The sequence below is a fragment of the Chlorocebus sabaeus genome, chromosome 27 (assembly GCF_047675955.1).
Source record: "Chlorocebus sabaeus isolate Y175 chromosome 27, mChlSab1.0.hap1, whole genome shotgun sequence".
In the NCBI taxonomy this organism is placed as follows: Eukaryota; Metazoa; Chordata; class Mammalia; order Primates; family Cercopithecidae; genus Chlorocebus; species Chlorocebus sabaeus.
This window is the reverse complement of record NC_132930.1, coordinates 2,434,995-2,459,841: the sequence shown is the minus strand read 5'-3', so window position 1 is coordinate 2,459,841 and position 24,847 is coordinate 2,434,995. Positions and strand designations below refer to the sequence as shown.

General features: G+C 39.9%; 1 protein-coding gene across 1 annotated transcript in view; it reads right to left on the bottom strand.

Annotated features, from left to right (window-relative positions):
• Positions 1 to 24,847, bottom strand: part of CNGA1 (cyclic nucleotide gated channel subunit alpha 1) — a 48,011-nt gene that overhangs the window by 11,593 nt on the left and 11,571 nt on the right. Inside the window, exons 2-4 of the mRNA XM_073012398.1 lie at positions 4,528 to 4,648; positions 3,314 to 3,430; positions 1,758 to 1,820 (exon numbers count right to left, since the gene is read on the bottom strand). Coding sequence (XP_072868499.1) covers positions 1,758 to 1,820; positions 3,314 to 3,430; positions 4,528 to 4,646 — 299 coding nt within the window. The 5' untranslated portion in view covers positions 4,647 to 4,648. The remainder of the gene's footprint in view (positions 1 to 1,757; positions 1,821 to 3,313; positions 3,431 to 4,527; positions 4,649 to 24,847) is intronic.

The following is a 24,847-nucleotide window of genomic DNA, read 5'->3' as shown; positions in this document are numbered from 1 at the left end:
TGGCTATTCATTTGCTTTTTTGCCACAGGGCTTTGACCAGTGCCATTACTTAGGGGCATATGAAGCATGATTACTAATATGAAATATTGCTTAACATCACTTTGGACCAAGGACTCGCTTTAAGGCAAAAAAAAAAAAAAAAAAAGCGGCATTGGATGCTAAGTATGAGATCCCATGGTCCTATCATATGCTGCACACCTTTTGTCAGCTACTGACAGGATAGTTAAGGAGTGATCTTTTGAAACCACAGCTGAGGTGTTATCATAGAGTTTATACTCTAGGAAGATAAGGTGCCATCCTCTAGGATACTGTATATATGCTAAAACAATGATCATTGTATGGTTCCTGTATAGAATGAATTGGTCTGGGAACTAAGGGGTCTAAGTAGGGGTGACAAATGTAGGAAAGGTGTGTTTCCCATTCTTGCAACTTAAGGATCTGTGGGTCTAGAGGCCCTGGCTTCCAGAGGGGTGATGCATCTGCCAGGGAATGCCAGAGTTCCATTAAACATTAAGCTACGGCTACTCCCCAGCCACTTTGGGCCCCTCATGCCAAGAAACCAACAGGCAAGGAAGAGAGTCACCACACTGGCAAAAGTTATTGACCTTGATCATCAGAAGTAGGCAGTGCTGCTGTTATACAATGCAGGGAGGGGAGATGTATTTGCACCTAGGTGGTCTTTTGTTATTTTCCAGCCCAGTTTTGGTGGTAAATGGGCAAGTACTGTAGCCATGACTCAAGAAGGGCATGGTGACCCAGGGCTCAAGTCCTTCAGGGATGAGTGTCTGTATTGTTCACACCAGCTAAGTCATCTAGACCAGCAGACCCTAGAATGAGTAGAAGCGGAGAGGGTGAAGAATTTCATTTGAGGCCTCAAAACCACCTGCAGCTGCCAGAGACCTTAGTTTAGTCCCATTAACTTTCCTCTTACAAGCTTTCTCAAGGAAAAAGAATAACCAGGATCCTGGAGTAGGTATTCCCACATGGGATGAATTTTCTATATAAACAAAATAGATCTGAGCAGCACACAGGTGGGCTGTACAGTGGTTACGCAGGTGGTGCACAAAATTCAGGCACTCATTCTCCACTTGCCAAGAGTGTTGGTTGCTGTCAGCTCAGTTTTTCCTCTCACTTGGCTGGCCTTGGCTGAAGGAAACCACCATGTTCAAGGTTATGCTCCATCTTCTAGGGCCAACCTTTTTCCAGTAACTGTTCATGGGTACAAAGGCCCAAGTCTATTACCTAAATAGGGACAACTCTAAAAGGTCATCCCTGCTCCAGGGATCCCCATTGAATCACATTGTACATCAGCTCTATTCTCTGAAGTTTGACTTCTCCCTCTCCCCAATACTGACTCCCAACTCCCTTCCAGATATTGTTCCCAATACCATTCCCAACAAACCTCTGCATACAAGCCTCCATCTCAGAAACTGTTTCCTGAGGAACTTCACCTAAGACACATTGGCTCAAACTGGAAAGTTTCCAGGAGTAATGTGTTTCACTTATTTTTCTCAGTCACTCTATTCACAAAGAAAGTCAACTGCATGAACACTATAGACATGATTTTTTCTACATGTATTCAAATAAATGAATGAATAAATACTACTTTTCAACAAAATGGTAGACTATCATTGCCATTGTATTAGATCATTTGCTTAATAAATATTTCCTCTATAACAGATTCAGATATATTCCTACCATTTTTACTGGTTTTCTTTAAAACCATAGCTTTGGTTTTCTATTGTAAACATACTTACTGGTCCTTATTGCTGCTGTTGTTCACATTAAAAAGTGCAATGGCACCAGGCAGGTACTGCTCTCTGGGAAATGAAAAACATGCAGTGAAATCACAATAGTCACCATCTATATAATGTCCATGGTAAGCAAATGGTCGGAAAAAACAAATTATTTCTTGTTTCTACTCATTACTAAAGATGGTCTAGATGATATTTCAAAAACATTTTATGAAGCATAAGGCATAAAAGTGTATCCTGAGCCTCCATGAAGCATGACTTGCCAAATGCCAGTGTCTTGAACAAACATGATGATATGGTTTGCCTGTGTCCCCACCCAAATCTCATCTTGAATTATAGTTCCCATAATCCCCACATGCCATGAAAGGGACCCAGTGGGAAATAATTCAATCATAGGAGTGGGTGTTGCCTATGACATTCTCATGCTAGTTAGTAAGTCTCACAAGATCTGATGGTTTTATAAAGGGCAGTCCCCCTGCACATGCTCTCTTGCCTGCCACCATGTAAGACATGACTTTGCTCCTCCTTTACCTTATGCCATGATTGTGAGGCCTCCCCAGCCATGTGAAACTGTGAGTCCATTAAGCCTTTTTCTTTATAAATTACCCAGTCTCAGGTATTTCTTCATAACAGTATGAAAATGGACTATAATACACATGGTTAGTAAATGCATATCGGTCAAAGTTCATACCAAGAATTAGCTTAAGTGAACCAACCTCAATGCCAGTAACTCCCAACAAGAGACCTAAGATGGTCAGGGAAAATAAGATGAGGAGAAAAGATAAATAAAAACAATGGGAAGGCTGGAGGTAGTCAGTGGGAAGAAAAATAGGAAAGAGGGGAAAACAGGGGAGGAAAAAAGCAAAGAAAAACTAATTATGTAAAACAGGTGGAAACCCCAGCTCCATACCAACACCACACCACACCCCTTCTGCAATCTCAATTCCAGTATCTGAAGTTTTCACAACTTCTTTATTTCCTACTAAGGATTTTTTGCTTTTCTCTTCTAGCACCTCTCTCCAGTGCTCTATTTTCTAAAAGTAGGACCAAATGGGATGGAGCATTTTAGAAAATAACAGCCAACCCTCTCACATGTACTTGCTTCGGGACCCTGAAAGAAGGATCAGAGAGAAACAAGAAATCAGAGAGGACTGGGTTTCTTAAGGGACAGATCCCAGTGGGTCTCAGGGAAAATGAAGCAAGAGTGTTTACAACTTGGAACCCCATGGCCATAAATAATCACTGGGCAGTGGCAGTATTTCCCAAGAGATGGCATGGGTAGGAACAAAAATAACTCCTCCTGAGATCCCACATCTTGTCTAGATAGCAGAGGCATTTGACAAGCTTGCTCCTAAGAAGTAAAAGACCTTTTATCTAAACAACAGCTTACAAACCCATTTATGTCTAGTGTTTGATTATTGGAATGCTAAGCATGTGGGAGTTATTTCTATTCTACTGCTCAAGGTCATCGCCATGGTCTGATTGCAAAAATTCAAAACACTGCAACCTTAGGCATAAATGGTTAAAAACAGGCACCAAAGATGGATCATACTGCTCACCTCTGTGATGGTCCTCCCTTTCTGTGTGACTTATAACTAAAGGAACCCCTTGCATGATGGTTTTCATTCTCTGATTCTTCAGATATAGAGGCACTGTCATCATCCTCAGAAAAGGAGCTACAGTCCAGTAGGAGGCAGAGAGAGATGTGTTAATGTTTTCAACCACTGCGGAGGAGCAACATTCCTCACTAGGGGGACAATTGCCTCACCTCTTTTCCTTCCCTCCTAAACTAACACACATAACAATTTTTAGTGAGCATGAAGTTAGAACTATACAGAATACATAGAATTATATAAAATGTATGCATAATTCAGTAAAATGCATTTAACTAAGAAACTACTTTCTAGGTTTTCCACATTTCTATTGTTTGATGCATTGATTGATGTTAATATTTATCAAATAGCAAGTGTGATATCTGGGACTTAGATCATATTAAAAATTTGAGTGAACTAGTTTTCTAACTAATGTTTCTTCCCACTAAAAGTAAATTCAACCACATTCGTATACATTATATTCATTTATACGGTAAGCACTTTAAATTATACTTTTAAATCACATTGCTAGCATTTCATACTCTGAGTACCTTTCACATATATTTATGGCAATGTCATCTCTTTAGATTCAAAATGTCCCATGAGGAAAAGCCCTGCCAGTGACTAAAGAAATGTTTGGCATAGGTGCTTAATAGGTGCTTCCAAAAAAGTGACCACAGTAATATCTATGTTCAGGCCGGGCATGGTGGTTCACGCCTGTAATCCCAGCACTTTGGGAGGCTGAGGCAGGTGGATCACTTGAGGTCAGGAGTTCGAGACCAGCCTGACCAATATGGCAAAACCCTGTCTCTACTAAAAATACCAAAAAAATTAGCCGGGCATGGTGGTGCGCACCTGTAGTCCCAGCTACCTAGGAGGCTGAGGCAGGAGAATCGCTTGAAACCAGAAGGCAGAGGTTGCAGTGAGCTGAGATTGTGCCACCGCACTCCAGCCTGGGAAACAGAGTGAGACTCTGTCTCAAAATAAATAATAAATAAATAAATAAATAAGTCTGTGTTATTTGTTGGACAAGTTATGCTGTTCCAAAGTATGAATATGCTAAATTAAATACATTACAAAGTTCAAGGTTACAAATTATAAAGCTAAATTGAAATTAAACCTAGTTAAATTAAAGAACCGTGGCTAATATTAAAAATGCATGGGAAAATGTTTGGATTTACCTGCATGCTCCATTTTCCATCTTTCTTATTTCCTTTTCAATATCTGGTACAATCACATTGGGCATGTTTACAAAGGACTGTTGTGTATTGACAATATTTTTCTTCATGGTTAGTTTCATATCTGAGGAGAAAGAAGTCTTATTAGTGGGAAGGATATTTTTATATATTTACATATATAATCAAAAGTTTCACCCTATGTATTAGTCTGTTCTCATGCTGCTAATAAAGATGTACCTGAGACTGGGTAATTTATAAAGGAAAGAGGTTTAATAGACTCTTCCATGTGGCTGGGGAGGCCTCACAATCATGGCAGAAGGCAAAGGAGAAGCAAAGGCACATCTTACATGGCAGCAGGGAAGAGGACGTGTGCAGGGGAACTCCCCATTACAAAACCATCAGATCTCATGAGACTTATTCACTATCATGAGACTAGCATGGGAAAAATCCACTCCCATGATTCAACTACCTCCCACTGAGTTCCTCCCATGACACAGGGATTATGGGAGCCGCAGTTCAAGATGAAGTTCGGGTGTCCCAAACCGTATCAACCCTACCATTTTCCTAAGACTATAAATACTGTCTATTTGCAGTTTTACATAGGAATTATTCTTTAATAGAATGCAGGCATGGCTTATTCCCCTAATTTCCATTGACTAGTTTTTTGTAAAATTTTTTAAATTTAAGAATGTACTACAGGTATAAAACATTTACAAATTTGGATTTATCCCAGTTTTGAAAATACTCAAGCAATATAATGTAGAACAAAACCATAGGGACCTCACATACCCATCAAGCAATGAAATAACAGTAAAAAGCAGTAGATGTAATGGAGGTAATCAGCTGTGAATTTCTATAGGCATTTAGACAAAAAGAGTCCTAAGTGGTGTTCAAACTTTAGAGGAAATAAAAATAAAATTGATCACATTTTTAGCGAGTCCCCTAAATTATTTAGATGCATATATACCCGAGCAACATATTTTGAAAACACTGGCCTAAACTCTAGTCAGGGCATATAATCTCCTCAGCGCAGGTAGAGGAGGCAGGGTGGAATCTCAATTCACTTTCCAGCTGCTCTCAGCACAGGCCGTGCCCCTTTGGCTGCTGTCAGAGACATTGCCTTCTTCACTGGCTTCAGCTTCTATCCGTCTATGATTTCTGTTCATGCTCCTCAGGAAGGATCCTCTCTCTAGTTTGAGGGTACTCACCTTGGGAATGTCGGTAACTGATGCGGGGAGGGGGACAGAGAAGTGCTGGGTAAAGAAGGCCGGGGTCCCTGGCGAGAGCTCCACAGTCGGGCCTATGCCCTCAGACCTAAGTGAAAACAGGCACTCCTGTTTTTGCCCCAACGATGCATTTTCCGGGACCACTCTGGCTGCCACGTCCCCCGCATCCTGTGCCCATATACACCTGAGACCTTAGCGGGCACACACACAAGCGGTTGAATGTCGAGAGGAGCAGAGGAACAGAGTGGCAGAGAATGGCAGAGAGCGACGGAGAGTGGTGGAGAGCAGCAGGGCGGCACGGCGGAGAAGGAGGGAAGAGGCGTCTGAACATCAAGAGGAGTTGTGTCCAGAACGGCAGAACTCCAGTGGTAGATTATCCCCACATCCCTCCACCTTCCCGGAACTCCAACTCCCCATCCCTCTGAAAGTCACCTCTACTGTTCAACAAAGTCTCCTCATTCATCACCTTTCAAACAGTTCATATGACCTGATTTGTCCGGGACTCCGGAAAAGAATGGAGGTGGGGAGGTTAACACTCAGCTGTCCCCGGACAGCAAGGCTAAAGGAGCTCACTATAACACATGCCCACTTGGACCCTGGGACCTGTCCGTCTGCGTGCTCCCCCTTCCCTCAGGGCTTTGAGCAGCAGCGAGGGAGGAGACTAAACAGGTGAACCACACCCCTGCCGCACGTCCCACAAGGGGAATCAGGAAACCTTCCCATTTTATGACCACATGAAAGATGACATAGTCTGCTTCTTCCATGGCTTCCAATACTCGGTGCCAGAATGGCTCTGACTGCAGAGTGGAGAATGTTCCTCCCCTTAATTCCTTACTGGCCTTGATCACCTAGGCTTTGAGTTTGATACTTGCCCTTGAAAGAGTCAACCATTTAAAGAACATAGTTCTGTTCAAAACGAGCACATGTGAGGCACCCCTTCAGGGATTCCCTGGAAAACCTCGCCAGCCTTTTTGAGAGGGATAAGCCTGAAGACCCTCTGGTTGTAGGTAGAGCTGAAATTCTGTGCCATTGATGACAATGTAAGTTTGTTTGGATCCAAAGACTCCATGGGCCCAGAGACCTTTAAACTATATTTAAACAGGGCTGCTGTGTAAAGGTACCCAGAGATACAACTAGACCAGTTGTTTATAACTATGCTTTATAACTATCCTTTTCTGATAGGTAAGTGCTCAATGACTATAATAGATGTTAAATAGTTTAGTATCACTTTTTCCTAGTTTTATTACTTAACAGTTTTGTGTACATGCCTCAGTAACTCGATTAGGAAATGAATTCTTGGAATCCAATAAAATTTCTTTTTCTTTCTTTCTTTCCTTTTCTTTTTTTTTTTTTTTTTTTTTTTTTGAGACACAGTCTCACTCTATCACCTAGGCTCACTCAGCTCACTGCAACCTCTGCCTCCTGGGTTTAAGCTATTCTCCTGTCTCAGCCTCCCAAGTAGCTGGGATTACAGGTGCCTACCACCACACCTGCTAATTTTTGTATTTTTACTAGAGATAGGGCTTCGCCATGTTGGTCAGGCTGGTCTTGAACTCCTGACCTCAGGTGATCCTCCCCCGTCAGCCTCTCAAAGTGCTGGGATTACAGGCGTGAGCCACCGCACCTGGCCCATATAACAATTTTTTTAATGCTTGGGCTATGCTATGAAAACAGATTATTACTAAGGTACAAAGTGGTGTTCTGGCTGCAGTACCCTGCGTGAGCCATGCTGTTTCACACCTCTGTGCCTTTGCATGTGCTCTCCTTGGACTTCAAAAGTTCACTTCTCTTGAGTCCAAATAGGTGTTATCCATTGCTCAAGTCCAAGCCACTGACTCCTCACCTTGATCTAGATGATTACTTCCTTCTCTTCTCTGCCACTGCATTTTGTACATATTTCAATTATTTTCTACTTGCTAAATTGTTACACACACTGTCTTCACAAGGCTACAACCTCCTCTAGGAGGGAGACTTTTGTAATCCCAGCAGAGTGCTTGCGCATAATAGGTACTCAAGAAATGCTCGCGGCATGAACAAATCTTGTTTTGTGTTTTAAAAACTATCCTTACGAGACATTTCATTAGCAGTTATAAAAACTCACTGAATTTACAATGACTTTGAAATGGTTCCTAGGGTGACAGATATGGTGAATTGGCCCACATCATCCATTCTTCTCTCCTTCTAGTGTTCTTTCATGATCTGCAAAAACTGGAAGAGCTAAAAATCTGTATTACTCAGTCTGCTTTGCAGCTCAGATTCTGGACAGAATTTGTGGCATTTAGGTTTAGTCAATTAAATGTATTTGTATGAAATTTGGAAGATAGAAGTGAGGTGAAGACAATGGATCTTCCATTTCTGCTATGGCTGCCAGCAAGAATGGGCAGGGACGCATTGTGTATTCTGAGGCAGCTATCCCCGTCTGGTTACTAGCTTTCCTGGTGCCAAAGAAAGGGCATCCAGGTGATGCCGGAATGCACCTAGCAGGAGTAGGGCGACTGTTGTGCCAGGTTGCAGTGGAAGTGGCTCATAGGAATTCTGGGATGCTGTTCTGGGGTCATGTCTAAGGTTCAGCCTAGAGCCCCAGCCCTTCTAATGACTGTTAGCATCTATTTCCAAGAATTAAAGCTCTTTTTATTGAAAAAGACCAGTGTACAATTCGGTTTCTGCAAATGAACAAATTACTTTCCTGATTTTCGATACATGAAGTGTTGTAGAACATTGGAAAAGGTTGTCAAAATGAGGGAAAGGAAGGGGGAGGAAAAGACAGAACGGGAAATGTGAAAGAAGAGGAAGGAAAAGGGAAGAAGGGAGTGTGGGAGAGGTGGTAGAGAAGAGAAAAGCAGAGCACATTCCTAGACTTTTTGTTACTATTGTTGTTTGAAGAAATTTTAGGAGAAACATTAATGGTCAAACTGCCTTTTCTGCTAGCATTTAAATATCTACATTATGAGAAATTCCAGAATTTACTGCAAATTTTAATTTTTAAAATTTTTTTATTTATTTTAAGACAGAGTCTCGCTCTGTCACCCATGCTGGAGTGCAGTAGCACAATCTTGGCTCACTGCAACCTCTGCCTCCCGGCTTCAAGTGATTCTCCTGCCTTGGCCTCCCAAGTAGCTGGGTTTACAGGCACACGCCACCATGCCTGGCTAATTTTTTTGTATTTTTAGTAGAGACAGGGTTTCACCATGTTGGCCAGGCTGGTCTCAAACTCGTGACCTCAGGTGATCCACGCACCTTGGCCTCCCAAAGTGCTAGGATTACAGGCATGAGCCACCGCCACCAGCCTGCAAATTTTTACATTAGTCTAACCTTGCGAGACGATGAGAATGTTGTCTTCTTAAATATATTCATGGATCTTTTATTGAAGTGAGCAAAAATCACAGGCTGGGCATGATGCCTCACACCTGTAATCCAAGCACTTTGGGAGACTGAGGTGGGAGGATTGCTTAAGGCCAGGAGTTCAAGACTGGGCAACATAGCAAGATGTCCATCTCTACAAAATAAAAATAAGAATAAAATATTAGCCCAGAGTGGTGATGTGCACTGCACCCATAGTCCCAGCTACTTGGCAGGCTGAGGCAGGTGGATCACTTGAGCCTTGGAGGTCAAGGCTTTAGTGAGCTGTGATTGTGCCACTGCACTCTAGCCTGGGTGACAGAGAGTGACCTTCTCTCTAAAAGTAAAATTAAAATTAAAAATGGAAATAAGAAAATCACTGATATTTGTGCCTGTAGTTCACAAACACTAGCGGCAATTTGAAGAAAGGTGAGTTTAGCAATGATGAGAAACATATTTATGCTGTTTAGAAGATCTCCCACCAGACATAGAACTGAACCGATCAAACAGTATTAAGGTTTCAAAAATTCAGAAATCTTGATCAGCTTTGGCCATTCTCCTATGTTGTAAGCATTTGATAATGTATCAGATAGATGTGTTTATAATTTTGTTTTTTTCAGATGGAATCTCACTCTGTTGCCCAGGCTGGAGTGCAGTGGCGGGATCTCAGCTCACTGCAACCTCCACCTCCCAAGTTCAAGTGATTCTCCTGCCTCAGCCTCCCAAGTAGCTGGGACTACAGGCATGTACCACTATGCCCGGCTAATTTTTTGTATTTTTAGTAGAGACGAGATTTCACCATGTTAGCCAGAAGAGTCTAGATCTCCTGACCTCGTGATCTGCCCACCTCAGCCTCCCAAAGTGTAGGGATGTGAGCCACTGCACCTAGCCATGTTTGTAATTTTTACATACACCTCTATTTAACAATAACTTTGCTCATGCTGTTCATTTTGCATGGAATTCTTGACCCTTTTTGTTCTCCCAGGAAAAATCCTATTTGCCCTTCAAAAATCAGTTCATATATGCCCTGTGAAAAGACATCAATGAGGCCAGGCACGGTGGCTCATGCCGGCAATCCCAGCACTTTGGGAGGCCAAGGCAGCCTGATCACCTGAGGTCAAGAGTTCAAGAGCAGCCTGGCCAACATGGTGAAATTCCATCTCTACAAAAATACAAAAATTAGCAGGGCATGATGGCAGGTGCTTGTAATCCCAACTACTTGGGAGACTGAGGCAGGAGAATCGTTTGAACCCAGAAGGTGGAGGTTGCAGTGAGCTGAGATTGTACCATTGCACACCAGCCTGGACAATGGAGCAAGAATCCATCTCAAAAAAAAAAAAAAAAAAAAAAAAAACAAAAAACCGTAGATGATTACTTGGGCACAGAATCCAGCACACCCTCCTTTTTGTTCCCATAGTTCTGTGCATCTTCTTCTATATACGCTGGCTACTACATGGGTACTGATACGTCCTCCTCCCCTGATAGATTGTGAGCTCTTCAGAAAAGTTCATGCAGGAGCTCTTGAACATAATACCTGACATTTACTAAAGCTTTTTAGCCTTAAAGTGGAATCAATTCTGCACCAAGTTTTAATTGAGTACCTTAAACATAATTCATTATAATTATTTCATTTTTCATTTAAGTAATACAGAAACATAAGTAATAAAGTTAAAGCTACAAATAAATGTATTTTTATTACAAAAATAAAATCACTTGCCATAACAGAATTACTTTGTTTATAGAGAAATTAACAACATAAAGAAAAAAATGCTTGTGAAGAAGATTTTACATGATCAATCAACAAAGACATGAAGCATGAAGATTTTGAGAAAGGTTAGGAAACTATAGAGAAAGACAGGTACAAGTCACCAGGGAGAGAGTTGATGGCAAATGTGAGTGCTGGTGCCCGACAGCTTCACAAAAACTACAGTGCTTAATCAGAGGCAAAGAGAATAAAATAGAAACTCAAAAGAAATGAGAAATCAATAGCAACAACCAATGGTACACATTCATCTAAGAGCCTTTGGACAATCAAAAATAAGTCAGATTTAATTAGTTCCACTAATCCATGTTCACTTTGGAAACTTGAAAACCTTGTGGCCTGAGTGTGCAAATAAAGTAAATTATCATTTTAAAAGTACATGAAGAAAAAAAGAAAACTCACCCCTACCTCACACCACCACAAAAATTAATTCAATATGGATCACAGACCGAAACATAAAAGCTAAAATTACAAAGCTTCTAGAAGAAAACATAGGAAAATATTCTCATAACTTTTGGGTAGGCAAGATTTCTTAGAAAGGGCACAAAAAAGATACTCAATCTAAAAGGAAAAAAATCTTTTGAGACAATCTCACTGTGTCACTCAGGCTGGAGTGCAGTGGCACCATCTTGGCTAACTGTAACCTCCACTTCCTTGGTTCAAGCAATACTCCTGCCTCAGCCACATGAGTAGCTGGGATTACAGGCACCTGTCGCCACACCTGGCTAATTTTTTTGTATTTTTAGTAGAGTCGGGGTTTCACTACGTTGGCCAGGTTGGTCTCAAACTCCTGACCTCAAGTGATCTGCCCGCCTTGGCCTCCCAAAGTGCTGGGATTACAGGTGTGAGCCACCGTGCCCAGCCCTAAAATAAATTTTTAATGCATTGGATAGCATCAAAATTGTAAATTTTTGCTTATCAAAAGACATATAAGAAGATGTAAAGGCAAGCCACAGATAATCATATTCATAGTACATTTATCTGACAAGACTTATATACATAATATTTATGAAATTTTATGCAAATCAACAATAAAAACAACCCAATAAAAATATAAACAAAAATCTTCAACAAATTCTTCGCAAAAGAAGATATAAAAATATTAGTCTACAAATAAATACAAATTAAAACCACAACAAGATATGTTTTCACACCTAGTACAATGGCTAAAATTTAAAAGACCAAGACCCCAAATGTCACGCACATCACTGGTGGGACGAAGGACGGTACAACCTCTTTGGCAAACTGTTTGGCAGTTACCTACAAACACACAATTACTGTTTCTCAGTAATTCCACTATATGTATTTATTCAATTTAAGATGGATCACCGACCTAAACATAGAAGCTACAATTATAAAGCTTCTAGATGAAAACATAGGAAAATATCCTCATGACTTGGGATAGGCAAGACCTCTTAGAGAGTGCACAAAAAAGACACTAAATCTAAAAGACATTTTTGATGCATTGGATATCATTAGAATTCCAAACTTTTGCTTATCAAAACACATATAATGAAATGAAATCATATGTATATAAAAACACTTGTACAAGAATGTTTTCATCAGCTATATTTATAGAAGTCCCAAACTGGAAGCAACCCATATTTTCATCAATAGAGGAATGGATAAACAATCTGGTTTAAAAGAACAATGAAATACTTTTCAGCAATAAGTAGAAATGAACTCTTGATACTTGCAACAACATGGATGAAGCTCAAAAACATGAAAGAAGCCAGATATAAGAGTATGTGCTGCACGATTACATTTATATAAAATTCAAGGACAGGCAAAACATTGGTGATAGAAATAAAAATAGTAGTTGTCTAAGGGGGGTGAAATTTACTGAAAAGGGCACCAGGGAACTTTCTGGAATGAAAATTGGGGAAGGTGGTTACATGAGTGTATACAGTGATCAAAAATCATCAAATTGTACCCTTAATATATGTGCATTTTACTCACAGTATGCAAATTTTACCTCAATTCTTAAATACAAAAATATTTGCATCAAAAATATTAAGAAGAAGGGCCTTGACCTTGGACTTCTGACTCCAGAATAGAAAAAAAAAAAAAAAAATTCCTTTTCTTCGTAAATTGTCCAGTTTCAGATGTTTCTTTTCTTTTTTTTTTTCTTTAATACTTTAAGTTCTAGGGCACATGTGCACAACGTGCAGGTTTTGTTACATATGCATACATGTGCCATGTTGGTGTGCTGCACCCAGTAACTCGTCATTTACGTTAGGTATATCTCCTAATGCTATCCCTCCTCCCTCCCCCCACCCCACGACACGCCCTGGTGTGTGATGTTCCCCACCCTGTGTCCAAGTGTTCTCATTATTCAATTCTCACCTATGAGTGAGAACATGCAGTGTTTGGTTTTCTGTCCTTGCAACAGTTTGCTCAGAATGATGCAAACGACATGTTCTCATCTGTTTTTATGGCTGCATAGTATTTCATGGTGTATATGTGCCACATTTTCTTAATCCAGTCTATCATTGATGGACATTTGGGTTGGTTCCAAGTCTTTGCTATTGTAAATAGTGCCACAGTGAACATATGTGTGCATATTTCTTTATAGCAGCATGATTTATAATCCTTTCAGTATATACCCAGTAATGGGATGGCTGGGTCAAATGGTATTTGTAGTTCTAGATCCTTGAGGAATTGCCACACTGTCTTCCACAATGGTTGAACTAGTTTACAGTCCCACCAACAGGGTAAAAGTGTTCCTATTTCTCCACATTCTCTCCAGCCCCTGTTGTTTCCTGACTTTTTAATGATCGCCATTCTAACTGGTGTGAGATGGTATCTCACTGTGGTTTTGATTTGCATTTCAGATATTTCTTATAAGCAACAGAAAATGGACTAAGACACATCTAGTTACCTCCTCCTTGAAGCTGTCTCCAACGTTCAAGGTGAAACATTAAAGATACAGCCCTGTCACATTCTTCCATCAGGAAACACAGGCTGCCTCTTGGAACCAGCCTCCCATTGAGTAAGGTTGGGGATGGGGGCTGTGGAACTGTACTCTTAAAAGCCTTTTCTATGGATTCTGGATTCTGCCGAGTAGCCAGAGCTGAGAACCAATTATAAATGAGCTGCCCAGGCCGAGTGCTGTGGTTCATGCCTATAATCTCAGCACTTTGGGAGGCCAAGGAGGGCAGATCACTTGAGGTCAGGGGTTCCAGACCAGCCTGGGCAACATGGTGAGACCCCCATCTCTACTAAAAATATGGAAATTAGTCAGGCGTGGTAGTGCATGCCTGTGGTCCAAGCTATTCAGGAGGTTGAGGTGAGAGGATCGCTTGAGACGGGGGGCGGGGTGTGTGAAGCTTGCAGTGCACTCCAATCTGGGTGACAGAGCAAGATTCTGTTTCAAAAAAAAAAAAAAAAAAATGCTGTCCAATGTGGTGGGCACCAGCTCTTGTGGCTACTGAGCACTGGAAATGTGGCTAGTGAGACTGAGGACTGGATTTTAAACTTTATTTAATTTTAACTATTTGAAGTGATAATAAAGTTATTAGGAGACTTTTAAGTGTGTTTGGAAAAACCTGATATGTGAACCTTCAATTTCAATTGTGAATTTTATAAATCTAAATATACATCGAACATTTACTTGGAAATTTAACATGTGAATTGAGATGTGCTGGAAGCGTCTGCATAAAAAAAGAATGCAAGATATCTCATTACCCGATTTTTAAAATATTGATTACGGCCCGGCACGGTGGCTTACGCCTGTAATCCCAGCACTTTGGGAGGCCGAGGTGGGTGGATCATGAGGTCAGGAGATTGAGACCATCCTGGCTAACATGGTGAAACCCCGTCTCTACTAAAAATACAAAAATTAGCTGGGCGTGGTGGCGTGTGTCTGTAATCCCAGTTACTCGGGAGGCTGAGGCAGGAGAATCGCTTGAACCAGGGAATCGGAGATTGCAGTGAGCTGAGATCGTGCCACTTGCACTCCAGCCTGGTGACAGGGCGAGACTCCATCTCAAAACAAACAACAAAAAAAATTGATTACATGTTGGAATAATATTTTGGATGTGCCAGGTTGAATAAATACATTGTTGAAAATGAAAAAAAAAGTATATGTTTTTAGTGATGCCATTCTTTAATGTAATAATTTACTTGACAATTTACTAGGTTCTTACTCTATGCCAGACAGAAAGCACTCTATTCAGGTAATTCTCACTACAAACTATGAAGTAAGTATTTCCTCAGGTTCTTACAGGAATCTGGAACTCAGCAAAGATACTTAATTTGCCAAAAACATATAGCCAGAATATATACTCAATATAGTAGCTATATGAACCAAAGCACATATAATGCCAAAAATTTATGCTTTTAACTTCTCGTTACACTGATTCCTAATTTCCCCCAAATTTTTGGCACTACAGATGAGAAATCAAAAACATACTTAAATTTTAATATTAAAGTCGTCATAATTCTAGTATACCATTTCAATAATCCACTTTTAAACTTGAGGGCCACTGAACCTCAACAGGAAAAAATAAACCAAAAACTACATGTATTATAAGTTTAAGCAAACAACACTAGTGTCTCAACTGACAGAAAGAACTGATATGTTTAAAACATAATAACTGAATTTTTTTTGACACAGGGTCTTACCCTGCCATCCAGGCTGGAATGCGGTGGTGTGATCATGGCTCACTACAGCCTCAAACTCCTGGGCTCAAGCAGTCCTCCTGCCTCAGCCTTCTGTGTGGCTGGGAATACAGGCACATGCCACCACATTTGACTAATTTTTTGTAGAAATGGGATCTCACTATATTGCTCAGGCGGGTCTTGAACTCCAGACGTCAAATGATCCTCCCACCTCAGCCTCCCAAAGTGTTGGGATTACAGGCGTGGGCCACCACACCAAGCCAATAACTGGATTTTAAATTGAGTGATTTTGCTGGTGTTATTTGGTTTATATTACAAGGTGTGATGGCATTTGCAAAGTAGAATCATAGAAACCTAGAAGCAGTTATAATTTCAAGGGTCACTTGAGCCAACCTTCTACTCAAACAGGAATGCCACTATCATATTCCCGATGAATGATCACCTGGTCTCTTTTGGAACACTTCTGGTTGTGGGAACTTCCTGCCTTGTGAGTAGCCTGATCCATTATTGGACAACTTTGTTCTTTAGAAAATTCATCTTGTTTTCCTGAATAACATTTGCTTCACAAACTGTGGTGAGGATTAAATGAGTTAAGTGCTTAGCATTATGCCTGGCACATAGTACGAGCCCAGTAAATGACAATTTCTACTATCAGTTTAATAAACATAATCCTCATGGTAGCATATACTTTTGAGTTACAATGAACTGTCAATCATGTCCACCCATTTATACTCTGCCCTGAGAGAGTCCAAGGCAGGACTGTCCCCATCTGTTCTCAGAACTTTTCTTGCCAATTCGTAAGACTCTTAAGTAAATTAAAATGAAAGAAAAATCATTTGATATAGAAAAATGTATAAAACATATCTCATTATTGAAAGTAAAATCAATAATGACTTAAATTTTACAAAATGTTAAATATTCAAGTGAAGACAATAATAAATAATGCTTTCTATCTCACTCCAGTATCCAAACAACTAATGAAAATAACTAGCAGGCAGTAGTCAATAAATAGGAAATAAAGAATTTTTGTTATGTTTGTTAATGAATATGTACAGATATTTTAAAATATAATTAAAGTAATTTTTACTGAGAAACAACTGCTTTCTAAGAAGAGAAATGCTTCACTGACTCCTTTTCAGCATCAGAATGAAGACATGACTATTCTGGTATATTTCCCCACATGCCAACTCCCTATTGTCATCAATAAACATTCTCTTTAGAGATCTCAAACCTTATGACTAGGGAAGGGAGAATATGTAACTATTTCATTCATCATAATATACAGAAAAAATTATATGAGTAAAAGATTAAATGAGAACAGAAAATATAATTCCTATTGTCAGAACAAACCAAGCCTGGCCTTTGCTTAACCCTAAAGAAAAATGAGTCACTTCTCTTGCCCTGTCATTTCCTGTTGGCCTAAGTATTCTGCTTGGAAATTTTTTTATTAATCACTTTAAAAAATACATAACCTCTCTAAAAAATAGAAATTATAAACAGAAAAATAGAGACATTTAGAATTTATAATTATTAATAGATATTTTTCCCACTGGTTTTATGGTTTCCTTTTTAATCTACCTCAAATTAATTTTGGCGTAAGGTATGCAGCAGAGATTTAGCTTTATATTTTCTAAATGGATAGTTGATATTCTAATTAGCATTTAATCAGTAATCAATAGACCATCTTTTCCCTACTGATCTGAAATGTTATTTTAAAACTGCCTTTCCAACTGTAGAGATTTTGATGGAATTTGCTTTAAAATCATAGAATAAATTAAGAAATTATTTTCCTTTACATTTTCAAAAAAGTTTCAATATATAGATTCTACATTTTTATTAATTCCTACATGTTTTATATTTGTTTTTCTTTTGTCATTAACTTGGTTTTCCCTTGATGTATACTAACTCTTTACTTTTGCTATGTCAGGAAATTATTTATTCTTTTTTATTTTGAAACTGACCACCTTATTGGCCTTTACAAAATTTTTTTCTAATAGGTTTTGTATTAATTAATTTCTGTCTTTGCAATACAATTATATTACTTACACAAAATTATTTCATTTCCTCTTTTTAAGAAGCATTTAGTTTTAATGTCTAATTGCCTTGACTAAAACTTCCAGAAAATAATATATAATAGTATTTATATTCTGTTATTATAACTATCTTAACAGATATCCAGTATGGTCCTTGGCTTTATGAAAATGCCTCTTGATTTTCATTCTCAAGCATGGTGTTGTCCATTAGTTTGAGGTAGATGTTTTACTCATGTTAGGAAGTTTCCTATTTTTAAAATATTAGATATGGGAATTAATGTTGGGTTCTTATTAGAATCTCCTTTGCTCTCATAGAAATAATCATATTTTCCTGTCAATATTAATATGGTGAACTATATTAAAACTTTTAACAGTTCTACAATAAACATTTCTTGGTTATGATAAGTCATTCTTTTTTTGCTTGTTTGTTTTGAGACAGAGTCTTGCTCTGTCACCCAGACTGGAGCACAGTGGTATGATCTGAGCTCACTGCAACCTCCGCCTCCTTGGTTCAAGGGATTCTCCTGCCTCAGCCTCCCGCGTAGCTGGGATTACAGGTGTGAGCCACTGTGCCCAGCCCTGGTAAGTTATTCTTTTTATATACTACTGGATCCCAGCTGCTAATATTTTATTTTGAATTTTTCCATCTGTTTTTAAAGGTAAAATTACTCTGTAGTTTGAAAAAAAATATTAATAGTAATTGTTTATTATTTTCATATACTTTCAACTCTTCTGATATCGTAGGATCATAGGCAAAACATACGAAAAGAACAGAAAAATATATTCTTTTAGGGACTTTGTTGCTTTGCTGATTTTCCTATGCATGAGTCTTTGAATTGAAATTTGTGAATCAAAGAGAAACAATTGCTTTGGAAAGCAAGATTCAGCTTTCATATTTAGCTGAATCACAAAAATTCCTTACCTAAGTAAGGATATAACAAACTACACAAAAATATACCAAAGCAATGGTTGAGAAAATCTTACGGGTAATTCGGGCAAAACAAATATGGAACATGAACCGTGAATACATGGAAGCAGTATATTCTACATTGAAATCATGCTCTAGCTTGGGTTCAAAACCTGGCTTTATCACTTATTAGCTGAATGAACTCAAGTGAGATTTTTTAACCTCATGAAACCTCAGTTTACACATTTGTAAACAGAATAATAATGCCTTCTTTATATAAAAGGGTAGAGAAGATACTCTGTGTACCCACATACACACACAAACCCACATATAATTAACTATGTATTAGTGGTTCTTTTAATTTAGCATGAGTATACTTGTGAAGCTTGTTTAAAATGCATATTTCAGGGCCCTATTTTCAGAGTCTGAGTAAGGTATGGGTAGGGCACATAAATCTACAGCTTTATCAGGCACTGTAAGTAATTCTGTTGCAAAGGATTCCTGAATCACACCTTGTGAAACATTACTCTGTGTTATTTGCCTTTAGTGCCTTTGGCCTTTTCTGAATGCCATAAGTGGGAGAGAGAAAATAATGGTTAGGAAAGGCTTCAAGGTTGCTGTTAACTGTTTGATATTTCAGATCTACAAATCTGAAACCTGAGGATCAGTTCTTGCAAACAAAACTTACAAACAACTATTATAATTTATAAGTATTTTTGTAACTTAAAATGAGAAATGTAGATATAAATTTGAAAAGTAATCAATAAGATTCACAATAATAATGACAAAAGGTAAGGAGAAAAACCAAATGTTGATTTCAACAAATGTAGAAAATACGTTTTTCCAAAATTCAACACCCATTTATTGTTTTGTTTCATTTAATTTAATGTAACTTAATTTAGGAGAGCTAAGTAATTAAACATGAGGCCAAAGTACATAAGAAAGTGGCAGTCTTTTATTGCAAATAAGCATACACTCTCAGACGAGGTTCTCTGGTCCTCAGGTGTGGGGGGGGCCAGGGAAGTCGCGCCGGCGCTCTCGGGTGATGTTCTCCGGTCCACAAATGCGGGGGCCGAAGAAGTCACACCGGCTCCTGCCGGCAGCGGACTTTTATGCATTGGTACTGGAAGGGGGAGGGCAGTGGGCGGGATAAGGGTGTGATAGGGGCGTCTCCATAGGCGTGGCCGGGTAAGTTTCAATCTCTTCGGATTGACATCACCTGGCGCCTGCTCAGTTGATCTGCATCTTCCCGGGGTGGGCTGCATTTTCCCGCGCACGGGAAAGTTGGTGAGGAAGAACCCGGAAGCAACATGGATTATGCCTTCTTGTTCACCTTCCTCCATCTTGTCCCTTCTCCCTCACCCAAACATTTATAACTAGAATTCTTGGCAAACCAGAAATAGAAGGGAACTTCCTCAACCCAATAAACAGCATGTATCAAAAAATCTACAGTTAACATTGGCCAGGTGTGGTGGCTCACACCTGTAATCCCAGCACTTTGGGAGGCCAAGGTGGGTGGATCACTTGAGGTCAGGAGTTGGAGACCAGCCTGGCCAACATGGTGAAACCCTGTCTCTACTAAAAATACAAAAATTAACCAGGCATAGTGGCAAGCACCTGTAATCCCAGCTACTCAGAAGGCTGAGGTAGGAGAATCGCTTGAACCTAGGAAGCAGAATTTGCAGTGAGCCAAGATCTTGCCACTGCACTCCTGCCTGGGCGACAGAACCAGACTCTGTCTCAAAAAACAAAACAAAACAAAACAAAACAAAACAACAAAAAAAAGAAACTACAGTTAACATTATACTTAATGATGAAAGACTGAACATTTTCTTCCTAAGGTCAAGAATAAGACAAGGATATTCTAGAAGTAGTCAACATTGCACTGGAGGTTCTAGCACTTGCAATAAGGCAAGAAAAAGAATACAAAGCATCTGAATTGGAAAAGAAGTAAAACTAGTTACTTGCAGATGACATAATAGTGTATGTAGTAAACCATAAAATAAATTCTTTGGCATCTAGAAAAAACTGATTAGAACAAATAAGTGAATTTAGCAAGGTTGCAAGACTGTAAAGTCAATGTAAAAATGAATTTTACTTCTATATAATAGCAAAGAACAACTGGAATATAAAATGAAAATTAAGAATATGGCTGGGCATGGTGGCTCACACCTGTAATCCCAGCACTTTGGGAGGTCAAGGCAGGCAGATCACAAGGTCAGGAGATTGAGACCATCCTGGCTAACACAGTGAAACCCTGTCTCTACTAAAAATACAAAAAATTAGCTGGGTGTGGTGGTGGGTGCCTGTGGTCTCAGCTTCTTGGGATGCTGAGGCAGGAAAATCACTTGAACCTAGGAGGCAGAGGTTGCAGTGAGCCAAGATGACACCACTGCACTCAAGCCTGGCTGACGGAGCGAGACTCTGTCTCGAAAAAAGAAAAAATACACATGCCAAGCAACGAGTCTGTACCCAACTCAATAAATAGCACACATGTACAATGCACAGAGTTCTCTGCCAGTTGGATAAGGAACAAATCCAAAGATGAGTATGCCCCCAAAAGAGTTTACAACTAGTAGTGTAGCAGAGGACTACAGGGGAACAAGCCAAGAGTACTAAAATGAACAAGTATTTGGCATCTACAAGGAAAACTTAGATAATTATTTGTAATTGTCAATCATCCTTTCCCCAATTTCTGATATACTTTGTTTAGAAATTAGTATATATTTTTACAATGTCATAAGAAAAATATGATTGTTGAAATAACAGATTTTTTAATATTCTAGGGGAGTTTTTTTAAATCTTTTTCAGCCACATAATGAGAAAAGGTCCACGAAGAAGATGGAGTTGGATCTTGAAGCACAGTCTTTCAATCAGGTGTGCTAACACAGTGAATCTAACACAGTGAATCAGAAATCAGCCAATCAGAAAAGCGGCTAACATCAGGTAGTTCAATAGAAGGAATTTAATACAGAGCATTAGTTACAAAAGTGTTAGTAACGTTAAACAGAGGACAGTGAGGAAACAGTGAGATTAACAATAATAGGATACTCCTACTACCCCAAGAGCAGGAGGCATAAATGCAAGAGGCTGCTTAAAGTCAGGAATGGTCAACAGGATCTGGGATTAGAAAGGGAGATACTCTCTGTTGGAAGATGAAATCACCATGGGAGACACCTCCTGAAACAATAAATTCAAGAGCAAACAGAAAATAAGGGGCCTGGGTAAGTAGGATTTATCAGGTGGAAACAGGGCAAGAGAAAGGCTTCCTATTCCAGGCAAATGGGAATTCATGCGTAAAGATATATATTGGGGGAAACCCCACCCCTGATATTTAACATGGGTTCTTTTCTATTTCCCTAAGTGTCTTGGCTGGTCTGAGAAATAAAGGGAAAGAGTACAAAAGAGAGAAATTTTAAAGCTGGGGGAGACATCACATGTCGGCAGGTTCCGTGATGCTCTCTGAGCCATAAAACCAGCAAGTTTTCACTGGCAATCTTCAAAAGGGGAGGGAGTGCACCAATAGGGTGTGGGTCACAGAGATCACATGCTTCTCAAGGTAATAAAATATCACAAAGCAAATGGAGGCAGGGCGAGATCACAGGACCACAGGATGGGGCAAAATTAAAATTGCTAATGAAGTTTTGGGCTTGAACTGTCATTGATAATATCTTATCAGGAGACAGGGTTTGAGAGCAGACAAGCTGTCTGACCAAAATTTATTAGGTGGGAATTTCCTCATCCTACTAAGCCTTGGAGTGCTACAGGAGACCAGGGCTTATTTCATCCCTTTGACTTTGACCGTAAAAGGCGGCGGCCCCCTGGGGGCCATTTATAGGCCTACCCTCAGGGCACATTCTCTTTCTCAGGGATGTTCCTCACTGAGAAAAAGAATTCAGCGATAGTTCTCCTACTTGCCTTTGAAACAAGAGAAATATGGCTCTATTCCGTCTGGCTCACCAGCAGTCAGAGTCCAAAGTCTTATCTCTCCTGTTCCCTGAACATTGTTGTTATCCTGTTCTTTTTTCAAGGTGCCAGATTTCATCTTGCTCAAACACACATGCTCTACAAACAATTTGTGCAGTTAACGCAATCATCACAGGGTCCTGACACAACATACATCCTCCTCCGCTTATGAAGATGATAGGATTAAGAGATTAAAGTAAAGACAGGCATAGGAAATCACAAGGGTATTGACTGGGGAAGTGATAAGTGTCCATGAAATCTTCACAATTTATGTTCAGAGACTGCAGTAAAGACAGGCATAAGAAATTATAAAAGTATTAATTTGGGGAACTAATAAATGTCCATGAAATCTTCACAATTTATGTTCTTCTGCTGCAACTTTAGCCCATCCCTCCGTTTGGGGTCCCTGATTTCCCACAACAGACATAGAGGCAGGAGATATTCCTATGGAATTCCTGTGGAAGCCCATCTGGAGAACAGAAATTAAACTAGTTTAATTTCTACACAGAGAAAAAATAAGAAACAGGTCTGTGAAAGTAAGAGCACTGCATCAAAATAGGGGCTCATTCTTCTTTCTACATGAAATGAAGAGTCATTTTAAGGCAAGAGCATGAAATCACCCCAGATTTACTTTAGGAAGGCTAATATAGTAGTTTTGTGTAATGTAAAGTGGATTAGATGCACTATAAGTTCCTGCTATGGAGTCTCAACTTGGCTCTTAATACTGCTCATTAATCCTCTTCCTATAGCCACAGAAGCTTTTCCACGCCTCCTCCATTAGTGTCAGATCCCACTTCCATCTTCCACCCCCAAGAGACACCTCCTGCTTTAAGAAACTTTAGCCACGCTGGTCCCTTCACTGAGACAAATTTCTGGAGGCACGAGCCATGCCCGAATCACTAGCCAGAACCCCACTCCTAGAGAAGTGATTTCCATAGAGCAGAAACAGAGAAAATGGTTACTGAACTGATTTGGAGACTGGGAGAAATGAGAAAATTTTAGGAAACCAAACTAAGTTTTTTTTTTTTTTTTTTTTTTTAGATGGAGTCTTGCTCTGTTGCCCAGGCTGGAGTGCAGTGGCACAATCTCAGCTCGCTGCAACCTCTACCTCGTGGGTTCAAGCAATTCTCCTGACTCAGCCTCCCTAGTAGCTGGGATTACAGGTGTGCACCACCAGACTCAGCTAAGTTTTGTATTTTAGTAGAGACGGGGTTTCACCTTGTTGGCCAGTCTGGTCTTGAACTCCTGACCTCAGGTGATCCACCTGCCTCGGCCTCCCAAAGTGCTGAGATTACAGGCATAAGTCACCACGCCCTGCCCAAACTAAGATTTTTAAAAACCTGCTTGGGACTATAATCCTACCATCTTCCATCATTCCTTCCATTCTTGCTTCTCAAGACAAAAATATTTATCAATACCTGCTAGCCACAGGAAGTGTACTCAATGCTATGAATACAGATATTAACAAAATATATGATATATGCCTTCAAGAAATTAATACTACAGTGAATAAGACAAAAAGGATATGTAATAGATAAGTAATACTTTTGAAGGAGGTTCCCAGTCAGGGTCCCAACCAAAAAGAAAAGCACACTCAAGATAATTTTGGAAGAGGTTATTTCCAAAGAGACTATTTACAAAGATATTAGTATAGGGAAACCACAAAGGATGGTGCAGTAACCTCGGGTTAGAAGTAACCAAACTGTTACTACCACTGGGATCCAAGGACAAGAAGAAGAATTTGGTGTGGCCCTGGATGGAGGAGGAGTTACGCAGAATAACTATCAGGACAGTGACTTAACATTGAAGAACACAGCCAGCACAAGGCAAGCCCACAGGAAAAGCATAGCTGGGGTACTCAATACCCTGATCTCACCACCACCTCCCCCAACCCCACAACTGACAAAATTATCTCCTTCGAGGATTACTGCTCACGCCTGTAATCTCAGCACTTTGGGAGACCAAGGCAGGTGGATCACCTGAGGTCGCAAGTTCGAGGCCAGCCTGACCAACATGGTGAAAACGCGTCTCTACTAAAAAAATACAAAATTAGTCCAGTGTGGTGGTACATGCCTGTAATCCAAGCTACTCGGGAGGTTGAGGCAGGAGAACAGCTTGAACCCGGGAAGTGGAGGTTGTGGTGGGCGGAGATTGTGCCATTGCATTCCAGCCTGGGCAACAAGAGCGAAACTCCATTAAAAAAAAAAAAAGATTTCTCCATTGTCTGCTGAATTATTGTTGTTTCTTCTGCCACAGTCTCAATCTCCCTTCTTCCCTCCCTTTTCCTGTCTTCCTACCTCTGGTAGCTTGTTATTTTTATATTTTATATACTATATTGTATTCCATCTATGGGACCTCTTTTGGGAAGGAAAAAAAGGTATTGGAAATCCTTAAACTCACGCCTGTAATACCAGCACTTTGGGAGGTCAAGGTGGGTGGATCACTTGAGATCAGGAGTTCAAGTCCT